Genomic DNA, 22,917 nt, shown 5'->3' on the forward strand with positions numbered 1-22,917 from the left:
AGCTAGTGGTGGTATGTGTGTGGTGGGGGGGACAGTGATTCCTATATTTGTGGTGTGTTGGTGGTGGGGGGGGACAGTGATTCATATAGCTAGTGGTGGTATGTGTGTGGTGGGGTGACAGTGATTCCTATATTTGTGGTATGTGTGTGGTGGGGGGGACAGTGATTCCTATAGCTAGTGGTGGTATGTGTGTGGTGGGGGGGGGGACAGTGATTCATATAGCTAGTGGTGGTGGTGGGGGGGGACAGTGATTCATATAGCTGGTGGTGGTATGTGTGTGGTGGGGGGGACAGTGATTCCTATAGCTTGTGGTGGTGGGGGGGACAGTGATTCCTATAGCTTGTGGTGGTGGGGGGGGACAGTGATTCATATAGCTAGTGGTGGTATTTGTGTGGTGGGGGGGACAGTGATTCCTATAGCTTGTGGTGGTGTGGGGGGGGGGGGGGGGGGGGACAGTGATTCATATAGCTAGTGGTGGTGTGTGTGTGGTGGGGGGGACAGTGATTCCTATATTTGTGGTGTGTGTGAACTCGATATAGCATGCCATCAGACTTTATAGGCACAGTAAAGTTGATAGAAATCCATTGTTGCGTAGAGGTTTTGCTAGCATTGCAGCCCTAACGTTGTAATTGTGCTCCATGTTGCAGTGATGTTTGCCTATGAGCAGTGTCTGTTGGTGCTTGGCCATCACCCTGACGTGTGGTATGAGGCTGCCCAGTATCTGGACCAGTCCAGTAAACTACTGGCAGAGAAGGGGGTAAGAGAGGCCACTGATGTCACAATGTGTCCTAATTGGAACAGGGTTTCCTCCACGTTTTAAAAGATATGTTTGTTATTTTAGACCTTACTGTTATATGGTTTTTAAATGCCAGACTTGAACCCTTTCTTCCGCTCCTCAGGACATGAACAACTCTAAGGTGTTCAGTGACGAAGCAGCTAACATCTACGAGCGCGCCATCGGTACTCTGCTGAAGAAGAACATGCTGCTGTACTTTTCATTCGCTGACTACGAGGAGGTGAGCTGCACGAACACCAATCATCTGTCACGGAACACTTGCCAAAAACAAAACATGAGGTCATAATATGAAGATGTCAAGGGTTGCCAAGGAAATGTATAATTGACTGTCATCCATAAATGATTAGTGCATCTTTCACTGCAGACGTATTCATTTGTCTCGTCTCATTCCTATTAAGATTAATTAATTGGATTATTCCGAAGCAATCCTCGTGTTGAGTTAAGTTGTGGAGTGTGAACCAGTATAAATGAATGTTGAATAGAGGTCCAGGAAATGTTTGACAGGCATTTAATTGATGAATGAGCTAACCCACATCTCTCCTCCTTTCAGAGTCGATTGAAGCATGAAAAGGTCCACAGCATCTACAACCGTCTGCTGGCCATCGAGGACATCGACCCCACGCTGGTCTACATCCAGTACATGAAGTTTGGCCGGCGGGCCGAGGGCATCAAGTCAGGCCGCATCATCTTTAAGAAGGCCCGGGAGGACATGCGCACGCGTCACCACGTCTATGTGACTGCAGCACTGATGGAGTACTACTGCAGTAAGGTGGGTATACATAGGCTACGGCCACAAACACATTTAGTCTGAAAATGTGGTATTGAGGCAATGGGACGGAGTCGACGGATGACTGAGAACCAAAAACAGTTGACTTGAAAATAGCGTTTGACAGACAAAAACTGACAATTGATTAATGCATATATGATTTCATCTGTGTCTCTGTGGCCTTAGCCTGACACCCATGCCAACAGTGCAAAGAGAATATAAGGGGAAACATTCTGTGTCTCAATGTTTGACTGGTCTTCCGTTACCTTCCCTCACAGGACAAATCAGTGGCCTTTAAGATATTTGAACTGGGCTTGAAGAAATATGGAGACATTCCAGAGTATATACTTGCATACATCGATTACCTCTCACACCTTAATGGTAAGTGACAAGTGACGGATTCATTTATTGAGACTTGTCATTCACCCTCTTATATAACAATAACACAACCACGGGTGGCTGCCATGGCAACAGTCATTGAGATTGTATAGCTGTTAAGCAATGGTGTTGAAGGCTACAGGGGATCCAATATCAGTCTATTTGTTAAACATGCTGATCCTATTCTCTCTATGACATGGACCCAGTGACATCCTCTATCAGTTACTCATATAGTCAAACTAGATAAAAACCCAGGCAGAGGCGGTCTATAGATGCTGGTGTGTGTTTCTTTATTTCATTGACGTGTATATACTGAACAAAAATACACTGCTCAAAAAAATTAAGGGAACACTTAAACAACACAATGTAACTCCAAGTCAATCACACTTCTGTGAAATCAAACTGTCCACTTAGGAAGCAACACTGATTGACAATAAATTTCACATGCTGTTGTGCAAATGGAATAGACAACAGGTGGAAATTATAGGCAATTAGCAAGACACCCCCAATAAAGGAGTGGTTCTGCAGGTGGGGACCACAGACCACTTCTCAGTTCCTATGCTTCCTGGCTGATGTTTTGGTCACTTTTGAATGCTGGCGGTGCTTTCACTCTAGTGGTAGCATGAGACGGAGTCTACAACCCACACAAGTGGCTCAGGTAGTGCAGCTCATCCAGGATGGCACATCAATGTGAGCTGTGGCAAGAAGGTTTGCTGTGTCTGTCAGCGTAGTGTCCAGAGCATGGAGGCGCTACCAGGAGACAGGCCAGTACATCAGGAGACGTGGAGGAGGCCGTAGGAGGGCAACAACCCAGCTGCAGGACCGCTACCTCCGCCTTTGTGCAAGGAGGAGCACTGCCAGAGCCCTGCAAAATGACCTCCAGCAGGCCACAAATGTGCATGCGTCTGCTCAAACGGTCAGAAACAGACTCCATGAGGGTGGTATGAGGGCCCGACATCCACAGGTGGGGGTTGTGCTTACAGCCCAACACCGTGCAGGACGTTTGGCATTTGCCAGAGAACACCAAGATTGGCGAATTCACCACTGGCACCCTGTGCTCTTCACAGATGAAAGCAGGTTCACACTGAGCACATGTGACAGACGTGACAGAGTCTGGAGACGCCGTGGAGAACGTTCTGCTGCCTGCAACATCCTCCAGCATGACCGGTTGGCGGTGGGTCAGTCATGGTGTGGGGTGGCATTTCTTTGGGGGGCCGCACAGCCCTCCATGTGCTCGCCAGAGGTAGCCTGACTGCCATTAGGTACCGAGATGAGATCCTCAGACCCCTTGTGAGACCATATGCTGGTGCGGTTGGCCCTGGGTTCCTCCTAATGCAAGACAATGCTAGACCTCATGTGGCTGGAGTGTGTCAGCAGTTCCTGCAAGAGGAAGGCATTGATGCTATGGACTGGCCCACCCGTTCCCCAGACCTGAATCCAATTGAGCACATCTGGGACATCATGTCTCGCGCCATCCACCAACGCCACGTTGCACCACAGACTGTCCAGGAGTTGGCGGATGCTTTAGTCCAGGTCTGGGAGGAGATCCCTCAGGAGAACATCCGCCACCTCATCAGGAGCATGCCCAGGTGTTGTAGGGAGGTCATACAGGCACGTGGAGGCCACACACACTACTGAGCCTCATTTTGACTTGTTTTAAGGACATTACATCAAAGTTGGATCAGCCTGTAGTGTGGTTTTCCACTTTAATTTTGAGTGTGACTCCAAATCCAGACCTCCATGGGTTGATAAATTGGATTTCCATTGATTTTTTTTTTGTGTGTGTGATTTTGTCAGCACATTCAACTATGTAAAGAAAAAAGTATTTAATAAGATGATTTCATTCAGATCTAGGATGTGTTATTTTAGTGTTCCCTTTATTTTTTTTGAGCAGTGTATAAACCCAACATCCAAGATTTGAATGAGTTACAGTTAATATAAGGAAATCAGTCAATTTAAATAAATAAATTAGGCCCTAATCTATAGATTTTACATGACTGGGAATACAAATATGCATCTGTTGGTCACAGATCCCTTAAAAACCAAAGGTGGTGGCGTGGATCAGAAAACCAGTCCGTATCTGGTGTGACCACCATTTGCCTCATGCAGCGCAGCAAGTCTCCTTCGCATAGGGTTGATCAGGCTGTTGATTGTGGCCAGTAAACTGTTGTCCCACTCCTCTTCAATGGCTGAGCTAGGTTGCTGGGTATTCATGGCAACAGGAACACGCTGTCGTACACGTCGATCCAGAACATTCCAAATAAGCTCAATGGGTAACATGTCTGGTGAATATGTAGGCCATGGAAGAACTGGGACATTTTCAGCTTCCAGGAATTGTGTACAGATCCTTGCGTCATGGGGCCGTGCATTATCATGCTGAAATATGAGGTGATGGCGGCAGATGAATGGCACGACAATGGGTCCCAGGATTTCATCACGGTATATCTGTGCGTTCATATTGCCATTGATAAAATTCAGTTGTGTTGGTTGTCCGTAGCTTATGCCTGCCCATACCATAACCCCACCGCCACCATGGGGCACTCTGTTCACAAAGTTGACATCAGCAAACCTCTCGCCCACACCACGCCATACACATAGTCTGTGGTTATGAGGCCTGTTGGACATACTACTAATTCTCTAAAAAGATATTGGAGGTGACTTAACATTAAATTCTCTGGCAACAGCTCTGATGGACATTCCTGCAGTCAGCATGCTAATTTAATGCCCCCTCAACTTCAGACACCTGTGGCATTGTGTTGTGTGACAAAACTGCAGATTTTAGTGGCCTGTTATTGTCCCCAGCACAAGGTGCACCTGTGTAATGATCCTGCTATTTAAAACCTCCTACAGGGTCGGTGTCCCCCCCCGCTGGACAGTTGAGCTAACGTAGGCTAATGTGATTAGCATGAGGTTGTAAGTAACAAGAACATTTCCCAGGACAAAGAAATATGTGATATTGGCAGAAAGCTTAAATTATTTTTAATCTAACTGCGCTGTCCAATTTTCACGAGCTATTACAGTGAAAGAATACCATGCTATTGTTTGAGGAGAGTGCACAGTTATGAACTTAAATGTATTAATAAACCAATTAGGCACATTTGGGCAGTCTTGATACAACATTTTGAACAGAAATTCAATGGTTCATTGGATCAGTCTTAACCGTTGCACATACACTGCTGCCTCTCGTGGCCAAAATCTATATTGCGCTTAAATTCTAAGTCATATTTTGGCCTTTCTCTTCTTCACTTTCTCATATTTTAGCCTTCTAACAGCATGTTTTTTGTATTATCTTTTACCAGATCTAATGTGTGTTATTCTCCTACATTCATTTCATATTTCCACAAACTTCAGTGTTTCCTTTCAAATGGTATCAAGAATATGCATATCCTTGCTTCAGGTCCTGAGCTACAGGCAGTTAGATTTGGGTATGTCATTTTAGGAGAAATTGTAAAAAAAAGGGTCTGATCCTTTATTAATCAGGTTCTTGATATGCCACACCTGTCAGGTGGATGGATTTTCTTGGCAAAGGAGAAATGCTCACTAACAGATATAAACAAATTTGCACAAAATTTGGAGGAAATAAGCTTTTTGTGTGTATGGAACATTTCTGGGATGAAACATGGGACCAACACTTTACATGTTCATTTTATATTTTTGTTCAGTGTAGATGTGGTGTTATGCTGTAAATTAGGAGACAGATGCTGAGGCATTATCTGCAACAAAAAGGTAGATTAATGAGTTTGAAAGCCTCACCTCTTTCTCTACCGCCCTCCAGAGGACAACAACACCAGAGTTCTGTTTGAGCGTGTTCTCACCTCGGGAAGCCTGTCGCCAGAGAAGTCTGGGTATGAGGAATTATGTTCCTACAACACCCACATTAGATCTGTCTGTTGTTGTGTTATTATAGGACACCCACATTAGATCTGTCTGTTGTTGTGTTATTATAGGACACCCACATTAGATCTGTCTGTTGTTGTGTTATTATAGGACACCCACATTAGATCTGTCTGTTGTTGTGTTATTATAGAACACCCACATTAGATCTGTCTGTTGTTGTGTTATTATAGGACACCCACATTAGATCTGTCTGTTGTTGTGTTATTATAGAACACCCACATTAGATCTGTCTGTTATTGTGTTATTATAGAACACCCACATTAGATCTGTCTGTTGTTGTGTTATTATAGAACACCCACATTAGATCTGTCTGTTGTTGTGTTATTATAGGACACCCACATTAGATCTGTCTGTTGTTGTGTTATTATAGAACACCCACATTAGATCTGTCTGTTGTTGTGTTATTATAGGACACCCACATTAGATCTGTCTGTTGTTGTGTTATTATAGGACACCCACATTAGATCTGTCTGTTGTTGTGTTATTATAGGACACCCACATTAGATCTGTCTGTTGTTGTGTTATTATAGGACACCCACATTAGATCTGTCTGTTGTTGTGTTATTATAGAACACCCACATTAGATCTGTCTGTTATTGTGTTACTAATGGGCCTGTGTGTTTGTCAACACCTCTCTCTCAGTGAGATCTGGGCACGTTTCTTGGCCTTTGAGAGTAACATCGGGGACCTGGCCAGTATCCTGAAGGTGGAGCGCAGGCGTTTCACGGCCTTCAAGGACGAGTACGAAGGCAAGGAGACAGCCCTGCTGGTGGACAGATACAAGTTCATGGACCTGTACCCCTGCTCTGCCAGCGAGCTCAAAGCTCTCGGATACAAGGTCTGTACAACTGGTAATTTCTACAGCTACATTTACACAGAAAGATGATTCTGACTGCTATGGCCTCTTCACCTGTTGAAGACTCTTCAATAGAAACAGATCTATGGATATAAAACAAGTGGACCATTTGTGTGTTTCTCTCTTGTTCAACTCTTCAATCACGTGAGGGTAAAGGATATCTGTTTAGAATTCAATGATATTAACCTGTGTGTGTGCAGGACGTGTCCCGTGCCAAACTGGCGGCGCTGCTCCAGACAGAGACGGTGGTGACTCCATCGGCTCCCACGCAAAAGGACGAGGCCGACCGCAAACCAGAGTACCCCAAACCTGACACTAACCAGATGATCCCCTACCAACCACGACACCAGGCCCGTACGTACCTTACCCCCTCCTCTACCCCTACCAGCTACGACACCTGGCTAGTAGGTACCTTACCCCCTCCTCTATCCCTACCAGCTACGACACCTGGCTAGTAGGTCCCTTACCCCCTCCTCTACCCTACCAGCTACGACACCTGGCTAGTAGGTACCTTACCCCCTCCTCTACCCCTACCAACCACGACACCAGGCCCGTACGTACCTTACCCCCTCCTCTACCCCTACCAGCTACGACACCTGGCTAGTAGGTACCTTACCCCCTCCTCTATCCCTACCAGCTACGACACCTGGCTAGTAGGTACCTTACCCCCTCCTCTACCCTACCAGCTACGACACCTGGCTAGTAGGTCCCTTACCCCCTCCTCTACCCTACCAGCTACGACACCTGGCTAGTAGGTACCTTACCCCTCCTCTACCCCTACCAGCTACGACACCTGGCTAGTAGGTCCCTTACCCCCTCCTCTACCCCTACCAGCTACTACACCTGGCTAGTAGGTACCTTACCCCCCTCTACCCCTACCAGCTACGACACCTGGCTAGTAGGTACCTTACCCCTCCTCTACCCTACCAGCTACGACACCTGGCTAGTAGGTACCTTACCCCCTCCTCTACCCCTACCAGCTACGACACCTGGCTAGTAGGTACCTTACCCCTCCTCTACCCCTACCAGCTACGACACCTGGCTAGTAGGTACCTTACCCCCTCCTCTACCCCTACCAGCTACGACACCTGGCTAGTAGGTACCTTACCCCTCCTCTATCCCTACCAGCTACGACACCTGGCTAGTAGGTACCTTACCCCCTCCTCTACCCTACCAGCTACGACACCTGGCTAGTAGGTACCTTACCCCCTCCTCTACCCTACCAGCTACGACACCTGGCTAGTAGGTCCCTTACCCCCTCCTCTACCCTACCAGCTACGACACCTGGCTAGTAGGTACCTTACCCCTCCTCTACCCTACCAGCTACGACACCTGGCTAGTAGGTACCTTACCCCCTCCTCTACCCCTACCAGCTACGACACCTGGCTAGTAGGTACCTTACCCCCTCCTCTACCCTACCAGCTACGACACCTGGCTAGTAGGTACCTTACCCCCTCCTCTACCCTACCAGCTACGACACCTGGCTAGTAGGTACCTTACCCCCTCCTCTACCCCTACCAGCTACGACACCTGGCTAGTAGGTACCTTACCCCCTCCTCTACCCTACCAGCTACGACACCTGGCTAGTAGGTACCTTACCCCCTCCTCTACCCCTACCAGCTACGACACCTGGCTAGTAGGTACCTTACCCCCTCTACCCTACCAGCTACGACACCTGGCTAGTAGGTACCTTACCCCTCCTCTACCCTACCAGCTACGACACCTGGCTAGTAGGTACCTTACCCCCTCCTCTATCCCTACCAGCTACGACACCTGGCTAGTAGGTACCTTACCCCTCCTCTACCCCTACCAGCTACGACACCTGGCTAGTAGGTACCTTACCCCCTCCTCTATCCCTACCAGCTACGACACCTGGCTAGTAGGTACCTTACCCCCTCCTCTATCCCTACCAGCTACGACACCTGGCTAGTAGGTACCTTACCCCCTCCTCTACCCTACCAGCTACGACACCTGGCTAGTAGGTACCTTACCCCCTCCTCTACCCTACCAGCTACGACACCTGGCTAGTAGGTACCTTACCCCCTCCTCTACCCTACCAGCTACGACACCTGGCTAGTAGGTACCTTACCCCCTCCTCTACCCTACCAGCTACGACACCTGGCTAGTAGGTACCTTACCCCTCCTCTATCCCTACCAGCTACGACACCTGGCTAGTAGGTACCTTACCCCCTCCTCTATCCCTACCAGCTACGACACCTGGCTAGTAGGTACCTTACCCCTCCTCTACCCCTACCAGCTACGACACCTGGCTAGTAGGTACCTTACCCCTCCTCTACCCCTACCAGCTACGACACCTGGCTAGTAGGTACCTTACCCCCTCCTCTATCCCTACCAGCTACGACACCTGGCTAGTAGGTACCTTACCCCTCCTCTACCCCTACCAGCTACGACACCTGGCTAGTAGGTACCTTACCCCTCCTCTACCCCTACCAGCTACGACACCTGGCTAGTAGGTACCTTACCCCCTCCTCTACCCCTACCAGCTACGACACCTGGCTAGTAGGTACCTTACCCCCTCCTCTACCCTACCAGCTACGACACCTGGCTAGTAGGTACCTTACCCCCTCCTCTACCCTACCAGCTACGACACCTGGCTAGTAGGTACCTTACCCCCTCCTCTACCCTACCAGCTACGACACCTGGCTAGTAGGTACCTTACCCCCTCCTCTATCCCTACCAGCTACGACACCTGGCTAGTAGGTACCTTACCCCTCCTCTACCCCTACCAGCTACGACACCTGGCTAGTAGGTACCTTACCCCCTCCTCTATCCCTACCAGCTACGACACCTGGCTAGTAGGTACCTTACCCCTCCTCTACCCCTACCAGCTACGACACCTGGCTAGTAGGTACCTTACCCCCTCCTCTATCCCTACCAGCTACGACACCTGGCTAGTAGGTACCTTACCCCCTCCTCTACCCCTACCAGCTATGACACCTGGCTAGTAGGTACCTTACCCCTCCTCTATCCCTACCAGCTACGACACCTGGCTAGTAGGTACCTTACCCTCTCCTCTACCCTACCAGCTACGACACCTGGCTAGTAGGTACCTTACCCCCTCCTCTACCCTACCAGCTACGACACCTGGCTAGTAGGTACCTTACCCCTCCTCTACCCTACCAGCTACGACACCTGGCTAGTAGGTACCTTACCCCCTCCTCTACCCCTACCAGCTACGACATCTGGCTAGTAGGTACCTTACCCCTCCTCTACCCCTACCAGCTACGACACCTGGCTAGTAGGTACCTTACCCCCTCCTCTACCCTACCAGCTACGACACCTGGCTAGTAGGTACCTTACCTACTCCTCTACCCCTACCAGCTACTACACCTGGCTAGTAGGTACCTTACCCACCCCTACCAGCTACGACACCTGACTAGTAGGTACCTTACCCCTCCTCTACCCCTACCAGCTACGACACCTGGCTAGTAGGTACCTTACCCCCTCCTCTATCCCTACCAGCTACGACACCTGGCTAGTAGGTACCTTACCCCTCCTCTACCCCTACCAGCTACGACACCTGGCTAGTAGGTACCTTACCCCCTCCTCTACCCTACCAGCTACGACACCTGGCTAGTAGGTACCTTACCCCCTCCTCTACCCTACCAGCTAGGACACCTGGCTAGTAGGTACCTTACCCCCTCCTCTACTCTACCAGCTACGACACCTGGCTAGTAGGTACCTTACCCCCTCCTCTACCCTACCAGCTACGACACCTGGCTAGTAGGTACCTTACCCCTCCTCTACCCTACCAGCTACGACACCTGGCTAGTAGGTACCTTACCCCCTCCTCTACCCTACCAGCTACGACACCTGGCTAGTAGGTACCTTACCCCCTCCTCTACCCTACCAGCTACGACACCTGGCTAGTAGGTACCTTACCCCCTCCTCTACCCTACCAGCTACGACACCTGGCTAGTAGGTACCTTACCCCCTCCTCTACCCTACCAGCTACGACACCTGGCTAGTAGGTACCTTACCCCTCCTCTACCCTACCAGCTACGACACCTGGCTAGTAGGTACCTTACCCCCTCCTCTACCCTACCAGCTACGACACCTGGCTAGTAGGTACCTTACCCCCTCCTCTACCCTACCAGCTACGACACCTGGCTAGTAGGTACCTTACCCCTCCTCTACCCCTACCAGCTACGACACCTGGCTAGTAGGTACCTTACCCCCTCCTCTACCCTACCAGCTACGACACCTGGCTAGTAGGTCCCTTACCCCCTCCTCTACCCTACCAGCTACGACACCTGGCTAGTAGGTACCTTACCCCCTCCTCTACCCCTACCAGCTACGACACCTGGCTAGTAGGTACCTTACCCCTCCTCTACCCTACCAGCTACGACACCTGGCTAGTAGGTCCCTTACCCCCTCCTCTACCCTACCAGCTACGACACCTGGCTAGTAGGTACCTTACCCCTCCTCTATCCCTACCAGCTACGACACCTGGCTAGTAGGTACCTTACCCCCTCCTCTACCCTACCAGCTACGACACCTGGCTAGTAGGTACCTTACCCCCTCCTCTACCCCTACCAGCTACGACACCTGGCTAGTAGGTACCTTACCCCCTCCTCTACCCTACCAGCTACGACACCTGGCTAGTAGGTACCTTACCCCTCCTCTACCCCTACCAGCTACGACACCTGGCTAGTAGGTACCTTACCCCCTCCTCTACCCTACCAGCTACGACACCTGGCTAGTAGGTACCTTACCCCCTCCTCTACCCCTACCAGCTACGACACCTGGCTAGTAGGTACCTTACCCCCTCCTCTATCCCTACCAGCTACGACACCTGGCTAGTAGGTACCTTACCCCCTCCTCTACCCTACCAGCTACGACACCTGGCTAGTAGGTACCTTACCCCTCCTCTATCCCTACCAGCTACGACACCTGGCTAGTAGGTACCTTACCCCCTCCTCTACCCCTACCAGCTACGACACCTGGCTAGTAGGTACCTTACCCCTCCTCTACCCCTACCAGCTACGACACCTGGCTAGTAGGTACCTTACCCCCTCCTCTATCCCTACCAGCTACGACACCTGGCTAGTAGGTACCTTACCCCTCCTCTACCCCTACCAGCTACGACACCTGGCTAGTAGGTACCTTACCCCCTCCTCTACCCTACCAGCTACGACACCTGGCTAGTAGGTCCCTTACCCCCTCCTCTACCCCTACCAGCTACGACACCTGGCTAGTAGGTACCTTACCCCCTCCTCTACCCTACCAGCTACGACACCTGGCTAGTAGGTACCTTACCCCCTCCTCTACCCTACCAGCTACGACACCTGGCTAGTAGGTACCTTACCCCCTCCTCTATCCCTACCAGCTACGACACCTGGCTAGTAGGTACCTTACCCCCTCCTCTACCCTACCAGCTACGACACCTGGCTAGTAGGTACCTTACCCCCTCCTCTACCCTACCAGCTACGACACCTGGCTAGTAGGTCCCTTACCCCCTCCTCTACCCCTACCAGCTACGACACCTGGCTAGTAGGTACCTTACCCCTCCTCTACCCTACCAGCTACGACACCTGGCTAGTAGGTACCTTACCCCCTCCTCTACCCTACCAGCTACGACACCTGGCTAGTAGGTACCTTACCCCCTCCTCTACCCTACCAGCTACGACACCTGGCTAGTAGGTACCTTACCCCTCCTCTACCCTACCAGCTACGACACCTGGCTAGTAGGTACCTTACCCCTCCTCTACCCCTACCAGCTACGACACCTGGCTAGTAGGTACCTTACCCCCTCCTCTACCCTACCAGCTACGACACCTGGCTAGTAGGTACCTTACCCCCTCCTCTACCCCTACCAGCTACGACACCTGGCTAGTAGGTACCTTACCCCTCCTCTACCCTACCAGCTACGACACCTGGCTAGTAGGTACCTTACCCCCTCCTCTATCCCTACCAGCTACGACACCTGGCTAGTAGGTACCTTACCCCCTCCTCTACCCTACCAGCTACGACACCTGGCTAGTAGGTACCTTACCCCCTCCTCTACCCCTACCAGCTACGACACCTGGCTAGTAGGTACCTTACCCCTCCTCTACCCCTACCAGCTACGACACCTGGCTAGTAGGTACCTTACCCCCTCCTCTACCCTACCAGCTACGACACCTGGCTAGTAGGTACCTTACCCCCTCCTCTACCCTACCAGCTACGACACCTGGCTAGTAGGTCCCTTACCCCCTCCTCTACCCCTACCAGCTACGACACCTGGCTAGTAGGTACCTTACCCCCTCCTCTACCCTACCAGCTACGACACCTGGCTAGTAGGTACCTTACCCCCTCCTCTATCCCTACCAGCTACGACACCTGGCTAGTAGGTACCTTACCCCTCCTCTACCCTACCAGCTACGACACCTGGCTAGTAGGTACCTTACCCCTCCTCTACCCCTACCAGCTACGACACCTGGCTAGTAGGTACCTTACCCCCTCCTCTACCCTACCAGCTACGACACCTGGCTAGTAGGTCCCTTACCCCCTCCTCTACCCCTACCAGCTACGACACCTGGCTAGTAGGTACCTTACCCTCTCCTCTACCCCTACCAGCTACGACACCTGGCTAGTAGGTACCTTACCCCCTCCTCTACCCTACCAGCTACGACACCTGGCTAGTAGGTACCTTACCCCTCCTCTACCCTACCAGCTAGGACACCTGGCTAGTAGGTACCTTACCCCCTCCTCTACCCCTACCAGCTACGACACCTGGCTAGTAGGTACCTTACCCCCTCCTCTACCCTACCAGCTACGACACCTGGCTAGTAGGTACCTTACCCCCTCCTCTACCCTACCAGCTACGACACCTGGCTAGTAGGTACCTTACCCCTCCTCTACCCTACCAGCTACGACACCTGGCTAGTAGGTACCTTACCCCCTCCTCTACCCTACCAGCTACGACACCTGGCTAGTAGGTACCTTACCCCCTCCTCTACCCTACCAGCTACGACACCTGGCTAGTAGGTACCTTACCCCCTCCTCTACCCCTACCAGCTACGACACCTGGCTAGTAGGTACCTTACCCCCTCCTCTACCCTACCAGCTAGGACACCTGGCTAGTAGGTACCTTACCCCCTCCTCTACCCTACCAGCTACGACACCTGGCTAGTAGGTACCTTACCCCCTCCTCTACCCCTACCAGCTACGACACCTGGCTAGTAGGTACCTTACCCCCTCCTCTACCCCTACCAGCTACGACACCTGGCTAGTAGGTACCTTACCCCCTCCTCTACCCCTACCAGCTACGACACCTGGCTAGTAGGTACCTTACCCCCTCCTCTACCCTACCAGCTACGACACCTGGCTAGTAGGTACCTTACCCCTCCTCTACCCTACCAGCTACGACACCTGGCTAGTAGGTACCTTACCCCCTCCTCTACCCTACCAGCTACGACACCTGGCTAGTAGGTACCTTACCCCCTCCTCTACCCCTACCAGCTACGACACCTGGCTAGTAGGTACCTTACCCCCCTCTACCCCTACCAGCTACGACACCTGGCTAGTAGGTACCTTACCCCCTCTACCCCTACCAGCTACGACACCTGGCTAGTAGGTACCTTACCCCTCCTCTACCCTACCAGCTACGACACCTGGCTAGTAGGTACCTTACCCCCTCCTCTATCCCTACCAGCTACGACACCTGGCTAGTAGGTACCTTACCCCCTCCTCTACTCTACCAGCTACGACACCTGGCTAGTAGGTACCTTACCCCTCCTCTACCCCTACCAGCTACGACACCTGGCTAGTAGGTACCTTACCCCTCCTCTACCCTACCAGCTACGACACCTGGCTAGTAGGTACCTTACCCCCTCCTCTACCCCTACCAGCTACGACACCTGGCTAGTAGGTACCTTACCCCCTCCTCTACCCTACCAGCTACGACACCTGGCTAGTAGGTACCTTACCCCCTCCTCTATCCCTACCAGCTACGACACCTGGCTAGTAGGTACCTTACCCCTCCTCTACCCTACCAGCTACGACACCTGGCTAGTAGGTACCTTACCCCCTCCTCTACCCCTACCAGGTACGACACCTGGCTAGTAGGTACCTTACCCCCTCCTCTACCCTACCAGCTACGACACCTGGCTAGTAGGTACCTTACCCCCTCCTCTACCCCTACCAGCTACGACACCTGGCCCGTACCTACTAGCCATGCTCCATTCCAGCTCCGCTCACATGCTCTTGTCTCGCCCCACAGCTCCAGGACTGCACCCTGTTCCAGGGGGGGTTTTCCCAGTCCCCCCGGCCGCAGTCATCCTGATGAAGCTACTGCCACCACCCACCTGCTTCGTGGTCAGTACCAACACCCCACCACTCACTGTTGGTGACATTACAGTACCAACACCCCACCACTCACTGTTGGTGACATTACAGTACCAACACCCCACCACTCACTGTTGGTGACATTACAGTACCAACACCCCACCACTCACTGTTGGTGACATCACTGTACCAACACCCCACCACTCACTGTTGGTGACATTACAGTACCAACACCCCACCACTCACTGTTGGTGACATCACTGTACCAACACCCCACCACTCACTGTTGGTGACATCACTGTACCAACACCCCACCACTCACTGTTGGTGACATCACTGTACCAACACCCCACCACTCACTGTTGGTGACATCACTGTACCAACACCCCACCACTCACTGTTGGTGACATCACAGTACCAACACCCCACCACTCACTGTTGGTGACATCACTGTACCAACACCCCACCACTCACTGTTGGTGACATCACTGTACCATCACCCCACCACTCACTGTTGGTGACATCACTGTACCAACACCCCACCACTCACTGTTGGTGACATCACAGTACCAACACCCCACCACTCACTGTTGGTGACATCACAGTACCAACACCCCACCACTCACTGTTGGTGACATCACTGTACCAACACCCCACCACTCACTGTTGGTGACATTACAGTACCAACACCCCACCACTCACTGTTGGTGACATCACTGTACCAACACCCCACCACTCACTGTTGGTGACATCACTGTACCAACACCCCACCACTCACTGTTGGTGACATCACAGTACCAACACCCCACCACTCACTGTTGGTGACATTACAGTACCAACACCCCACCACTCACTGTTGGTGACATTACAGTACCAACACCCCACCACTCACTGTTGGTGACATCACTGTACCAACACCCCACCACTCACTGTTGGTGACATCACTGTACCAACACCCCACCACTCACTGTTGGTGACATCACTGTACCAACACCCCACCACTCACTGTTGGTGACATCACTGTACCAACACCCCACCACTCACTGTTGGTGACATCACTGTACCAACACCCCACCACTCACTGTTGGTGACATCACTGTACCAACACCCCACCACTCACTGTTGGTGACATCACTGTACCAACACCCCACCACTCACTGTTGGTGACATCACTGTACCAACACCCCACCACTCACTGTTGGTGACATCACTGTACCAACACCCCACCACTCACTGTTGGTGACATCACTGTACCAACACCCCACCACTCACTGTTGGTGACATCACTGTACCAACACCCCACCACTCACTGTTGGTGACATCACAGTACCAACACCCCACCACTCACTGTTGGTGACATCACAGTACCAACACCCCACCACTCACTGTTGGTGACATTACAGTACCAACACCCCACCACTCACTGTTGGTGACATTACAGTACCAACACCCCACCACTCACTGTTGGTGACATCACTGTACCAACACCCCACCACTCACTGTTGGTGACATCACTGTACCAACACCCCACCACTCACTGTTGGTGACATCATGTGGTTGTTGTGCTGATGTTGTGGTGTTTCTGCAGGGGCCCTTTGTGCAGGTGGATGAACTGATGGAGAGCTTCAGGAGATGTACACTACCAGAGAGTAAGTAGCTTTGAAACTGTCATATCACCAAGCTTCCCTTTAGATTTTCCTTTGCCTGAATAGCACACATAACGTTGATACATATCTCTCTCTCAGCTGTAGATGCAGCAGTAGAGTTGATAACAGGCAGGCAGCCTGATGCCAGCGGAGAAGGGAATGGCTCCATGGAGAACCATGCCATGACCAAGTCACTGAAGAGACCCAACGCAGACTCTGATGAAGAAGAGGACAAGGGCGCTGTGGCCCCACCCGTTCACGACATCTACCGCGCTCGCCAGCAGAAGAGGATCCGGTGAACACACACTCACTCAGACACACACACACTTGGGATGGACTCTGTACAGGAATGCAACCCATTACGTCAAACCTTTTAGGGCAAACAGACTCGTCTGAAGTTTGTCTGGAAGATTCTTTATATCCAACCATCGTTGGTCCCTCTACACACACCTGTTTGTTTTTTTGTTCTTGGTGTTTTTTTAACAGTTTTATTTTTTAAAGCTGGGTGACTAATACTGTACAAAGTTTTTAATTCAACCCTTAATTTGACACTCAGCTGTTTGGCCCTGTGAACCTCTGGTGATGGACAAATGGAATCGACCTGTTTTTCTAGTCAAATTGAGAGAACACATTTCCTTCCAATAAAAAGGGGAGAAAACAACCAAAACAAAGTGTCTCCTGTCTTGTTACTGAAATGATCACTTCTGTTCTTAGATTATTTTCAGATTATTTCAAGGTTAATCATGTTTGAGGGGTAAAGTCTACAGTATATAACTTTGGCTGCGCACATTTAATAGTCACCACTAGGTTTCAGCATGGTGCTGTCTAGACCAGAGATTTCCAGCTGTGTGTATCAGTGCATCAGCAGTGGAGCCTGATAAAAGCAGTCTCCATCTATCTAATCATATTCCCTGCCTTGATGATGGGACCTGCTCAGTACCAGACCATCACAAGAACTCCCATCTGTCTGTTAGGGCTGAGATAGGTCTGCCTCTGGTCACCTCCACCAGCCTGTTATTAACTGAGTAACTCTGACTGATCTACGTACAGGTGCATTGTAGGCCGGTATCACACCCAGATCAGATCAGATCAGTCCAGGAACTGGCAAATCTAGGTGTCTTTAAAGGGCCCTATATTTGTCTTAACTGAATAGATTCTGGGAGAACATCCAAAGCGTAAGCGTGATGGCTAATGTGTTGGGACGGGAGAAGTTGGTTCATTGAGTTTAAAAATTGTGTTCTTCCTTCCGGTCCAAATCTCCACTGACCTCATTCCTCATGGGTTAAGGTTGTGGAAGAGAACATGTGGAGAGGGGACTGATTTAAATACCTGCTGCTATTTGCTGCTGACACAACCTCATATGTAACAATCCGATATGCACAGTAAACTAGCCAATCAAAAATAGTATTTTTGAACGTAGCTGTGTGTGTTGGTGCATTTCACATGGATACATACTAGAATACATCTTAATGGTGCATTGGCTGAACTCTCGTCATGTGGTTTGGAGGACAGGGGATTTTAATGTGGCCTAAGACACACTCAATAACATGCTTCCTAGAGGAAGTATTCCTGCTGTTCATTAAGGCAGGGTGTACATCAATATTTCTCCACCTTGCACACAATAGCTTCCACTACGGCTGATAATCAACTGAGAATGAGTTGTTTTGCAGCTCATTTACCCTGGGCTCTATTAAACCTATTCACAGTGACAAAGTCCTCTGAAGGAGAGATATCCATAACAGATCACAACACTAACGATGTGCCCTCCACACCATAATGTTGTCATATCATCTGGGCCTTTACCAGACACCTAGCCCCAAGTCATTCAGCCCTTTACCAGACACCTAGCCCCAAGTCGATCAGCCCTTTACCAGACACCTAGCCCCAAGTCATTCAGCCCTTTACCAGACACCTAGCCCCAAGTCAATCAGCCCTTTACCAGACACCTAGCCCCAAGTCAATCAGCCCTTTACCAGACACCTAGCCCCAAGTCATTCAGCCCTTTACCAGACACCTAGCCCCAAGTCGATCAGCCCTTTACCAGACACCTAGCCCCAAGTCAATCAGCCCTTTACCAGACACCTAGCCCCAAGTCAATCAGCCCTTTACCAGACACCTAGCCCCAAGTCAATCAGCCCTTTACCAGACACCTAGCCCCAAGTCATTCAGCCCTTTACCAGACACCTAGCCCCAAGTCATTCAGCCCTTTACCAGACACCTAGCCCCAAGTCAATCAGCCCTTTACCAGACACCTAGCCCCAAGTCGATCAGCCCTTTACCAGACACCTAGCCCCAAGTCAATCAGCCCTTTACCAGACATCTACTGTAGCCCCAAGTCATTCAGCCCTTTACCAGACACCTAGCCCCAAGTCAATCAGCCCTTTACCAGACACCTAGCCCCAAGTCATTCAGCCCTTTACCAGACACCTAGCCCCAAGTCGATCAGCCCTTTACCAGACACCTAGCCCCAAGTCAATCAGCCCTTTACCAGACATCTACTGTAGCCCCAAGTCGATCAGCCCTTTACCAGACACCTAGCCCCAAGTCATTCAGCCCTTTACCAGACACCTAGCCCCAAGTCGATCAGCCCTTTACCAGACACCTAGCCCCAAGTCGATCAGCCCTTTACCAGACACCTAGCCCCAAGTCGATTCAGCCCTTTACCAGACACCTAGCCCCAAGTCGATCAGCCCTTTACCAGACACCTAACCCCAAGTCAATCAGCCCTTTACCAGACACCTAGCCCCAAGTCGATCAGCCCTTTACCAGACACCTAGCCCAAGTCATTCAGCCCTTTACCAGACACCTAGCCCCAAGTCATTCAGCCCTTTACCAGACACCTACCGTAGCCCCAAGTCATTCAGCCCTTTACCAGACAACTACTGTAGCCCCAAGTCATTCAGCCCTTTACCAGACACCTAGCCCCAAGTCAATCAGCCCTTTACAGACACCTAGCCCCAAGTCAATCAGCCCTTTACCAGACACCTAGCCCCAAGTCAATCAGCCCTTTACCAGACACCTAGCCCCAAGTCATCAGCCCTTTACCAGACACCTAGCCCAAGTCAATCAGCCCTTTACCAGACACCTAGCCCCAAGTCAATCAGCCCTTTACCAGACACCTAGCCCCAAGTCAATCAGCCCTTACCAGACATCTACTGTAGCCCAAGTCAATCAGCCCTTTACCAGACATCTGCTGTAGCCCAAGTCAATCAGCCCTTTACCAGACATCTACTGTAGCCCCAAGTCAATCAATTTCAGATTGTGCTGTAGGTTAATAGTAGGGAGTTGCCCAACACCACTGTGTGAGAGAGCTCCTCCACTCCTCTCTCTCCACCACTCCTCTCTCTCCTCCACTCCTCTCTCTCCTCCACTCCTCCACTCCTCTCTCTCCTCCACTCATCTCTCTCTCTCCTCCACTCCTCTCTCTCCATCACTCCTTCACTCCTCTCTCTCCTCCTCTCCTATACTCCTCTCTCCTCCTCTCCTCCACTCCTCTCTCTCTCATCCACTCCCTCTCTCCACCACTCCTTCACTCCTCTCTCTCCTCCTCTCCTTCACTCTTCTCTCTCCTCCTCTCCTCTCTCTCCTTCACTCCTCTCTCTCCTCCACTCCTCTCTCTCCACCACTCCTTCACTCCTCTCTCTCCTTCACTCCTCTCTCCTCCACTCCTCTCTCTCCTTCACTCCTCTCTCTCCTTCACTCCTCTCTCTCCTCCACTCCTTTCTCTCCTCCACTCCTTTCTCTCCTCCTCTCCTCTCCTTCACTCCTCTCTCTCCTCTCTCCTCTCCTCCACTCCTCCACTGCTCTCTCCTCCACTCCTCTCCTTCACTCCTCCCTGTCCTCCTCTCTCCTCCACTCCTCTCTCCTCTCCTCCACTGCTCTCTCCTACACTCATCTCCTTCACTCCTCCCTGTCCTCCACTCTCCTCTCTCTAGTCTACATGCTTTCCCTTCCGTACATTAGTATGCTACCCCATCTGATTGGTTTTTACAAGAGTTTCTTTTGAAGCGACTGCTAGTTAGTCAAGTAAACAGAAGTGTCTGTGGGATATCCAGTCTCAAACAGGACTATAGATCCTCTATATCAGGATGTGCTGTGTAACCCGGGTGTCAAACACTGTAGCTACTGTGTGTCTCTGCTGTCTAATCAGACCCTTATATCAACTGGATTGTTATGCAGCATTCAGTATCTTAGTAGTTCCTAAACTGTTGGTTGGGACCCACTTATGGGTCATGGGAGGACTACGATTGTTTTGTTTGTTTTATTCATCTGTTGCTAGTTAATTCTTTAAAATTGGCCCAAAGAGCTCATTCCCACATCAATGTGTGGAATTCAGTAGCTTTATCAAGAGAGTATGAGACCAGGCCTCTTCCGCTGCTGCAAATCAGTCATGTTTCGAGACCTGAATATGACTCAAGTCAAAACCGGCAACAAGATTCTGTACTGGACTTTGAAGTATGTTTAAGTTTCTAAATATGTAAAGGTGAAGTGTTGTCGGGTTATGACGGGCATCTGTGAACAGACAAGACCATCCATTGAGATACCCTGAGTACTGTCTGTGAACAGACAAGACCATCCATTGAGATACCCTGAGTACTGTCTGTGAACAGACAAGACCATCCATTGAGATACCCTGAGTACTGTCTGTGAACAGACAAGACCATCCATTGAGATACCCTGAGTACTGTCTGTGAACAGACAAGACCATCCATTGAGATACCCTGAGTACTGTCTGTGAACAGACAAGACCATCCATTGAGATACCCTGAGTACTGTCTGTGAACAGACAAGACCATCCATTGAGATACCCTGAGTACTGTCTGTGAACAGACAAGACCATCCATTGAGATACCCTGAGTACTGTCTGTGAACAGACAAGACCATCCATTGAGATACCCTGAGTACTGTCTGTGAACAGACAAGACCATCCATTGAGATACCCTGAGTACTGTCTGTGAACAGACAAGACCATCCATTGAGATACCCTGAGTACTGTCTGTGAACAGACAAGACCATCCATTGAGATACCCTGAGTACTGTCTATGGGCTGGGAAGGTCTTGTCAGATTCTTCACTTCACTAGACACAGTGATGGACACCAACATTATATCCTTTCCTCAAAATCTGGTGAATATCCAATTTATAAAAGTAATATTTCAACAGCAGGTAACACAAGCATTGGTAAGTTAACCTAAATGAATACTGTGTGGACTGGGAATATCTTGTCAGATTCCTAATTTCACTAAGAATACTGATGACACAGACATTTTGCAGTTTTCCTAGAACTCTGGGTAATGACCAGTTCAGCCAGTAATATGTCTGCATGTGTAAATCCAGTTATTGGTAGCCTAAATGTACTTAGTGAGATGCGGTTAGGGACCCTGAAAACTGTGACAAGTACTTTCCTGATCTAGTAGGCTAAACTAGGCCATTAAGTCACATCAGTATCAGAGAACCTGTTAAACCAATTAGGCATCCCTATACTGATTGACAATCTTTCTCCTGAAGCCAAGTTGTTGCTGCCTTGACAAACAAGATTTTGACGTAGCGTTGGGGAATGCAGGCTAAGAAGTCTGTCTTCTCTGGGACAATATGGGATATGGAAACCCAGAGAATGAATGAGTCTAGGTCTGTAACTGTCAGCTGTTGAGTAACAATAGTCTCTCTATTGCTGAGGCAGCTACTCTGTTGGTTGAGCTGCAGAGACCAGAAAGACCGAGGGAGGGTATGAATATGGATATGAATATGAATTTCAATGAATGTTTACAACAGTGGGAAAAGAACTCACATTTGGACTCACATTTGGGATTTCAAATGTCCTCCGGCCTGATCTCAGTCTCTGGACATTGTTATACTTTGAATGATATTGTGTGAGCAAACCACATGACAGTGAGTGGTCTAGACCGGACGGCCTCACGTCAGCCTATTCTGAAGTCCTTCATCTTTATCCCCCACACCCTCATATTGTGTAACCACAGAGAAAGAATACATTCATTGAAACAGGATACGCAGAAGTTCTTGTGACCTTCTTCTCCCAAAGTGGCAGCAGACCCAGGTTTTTGTTGAGGAATGTAACACTAGAAGCCATGTGCATCTGTCACACAGAGTTCTCAATAACACTTTTCCTTCAGCCTGTTGCCATAGGAACCATATAAATGTAAAATAATATCTATTATATTTTGACAGACACTTGTAGTCTCTAAACGGTGTATTTAAATGATATTTCTGGGAAGTTGTCTAGGACTGTAATTTTCTGAATTTATTTCTGAACAAATTGCTGAATGTCCCAG

The 22,917-nt window shown here is 50.1% G+C and overlaps 1 protein-coding gene across 1 annotated transcript in view; it reads left to right on the forward strand.

Moving 5' to 3' along the window:
- Nucleotides 1-17,299, forward strand: part of LOC106587796 (cleavage stimulation factor subunit 3) — a 63,381-nt gene extending 46,082 nt beyond the window's left edge. The window contains exons 11-20 of the mRNA XM_082969701.1: nucleotides 648-757; nucleotides 900-1,016; nucleotides 1,347-1,565; nucleotides 1,841-1,943; nucleotides 5,716-5,785; nucleotides 6,480-6,675; nucleotides 6,894-7,047; nucleotides 14,918-15,012; nucleotides 16,571-16,631; nucleotides 16,728-17,299. Of these exons, the coding sequence (XP_082825827.1) occupies nucleotides 648-757; nucleotides 900-1,016; nucleotides 1,347-1,565; nucleotides 1,841-1,943; nucleotides 5,716-5,785; nucleotides 6,480-6,675; nucleotides 6,894-7,047; nucleotides 14,918-15,012; nucleotides 16,571-16,631; nucleotides 16,728-16,927 (1,325 nt within the window). The 3' untranslated portion in view covers nucleotides 16,928-17,299. The remainder of the gene's footprint in view (nucleotides 1-647; nucleotides 758-899; nucleotides 1,017-1,346; nucleotides 1,566-1,840; nucleotides 1,944-5,715; nucleotides 5,786-6,479; nucleotides 6,676-6,893; nucleotides 7,048-14,917; nucleotides 15,013-16,570; nucleotides 16,632-16,727) is intronic.
- The last annotated feature ends 5,618 nt before the right edge of the window (nucleotides 17,300-22,917 follow it).

The sequence above is a fragment of the Salmo salar genome, chromosome 26, assembly GCF_965601325.2.
Source record: "Salmo salar chromosome 26, fSalSal1, whole genome shotgun sequence".
In the NCBI taxonomy this organism is placed as follows: domain Eukaryota; kingdom Metazoa; phylum Chordata; class Actinopteri; order Salmoniformes; family Salmonidae; genus Salmo; species Salmo salar.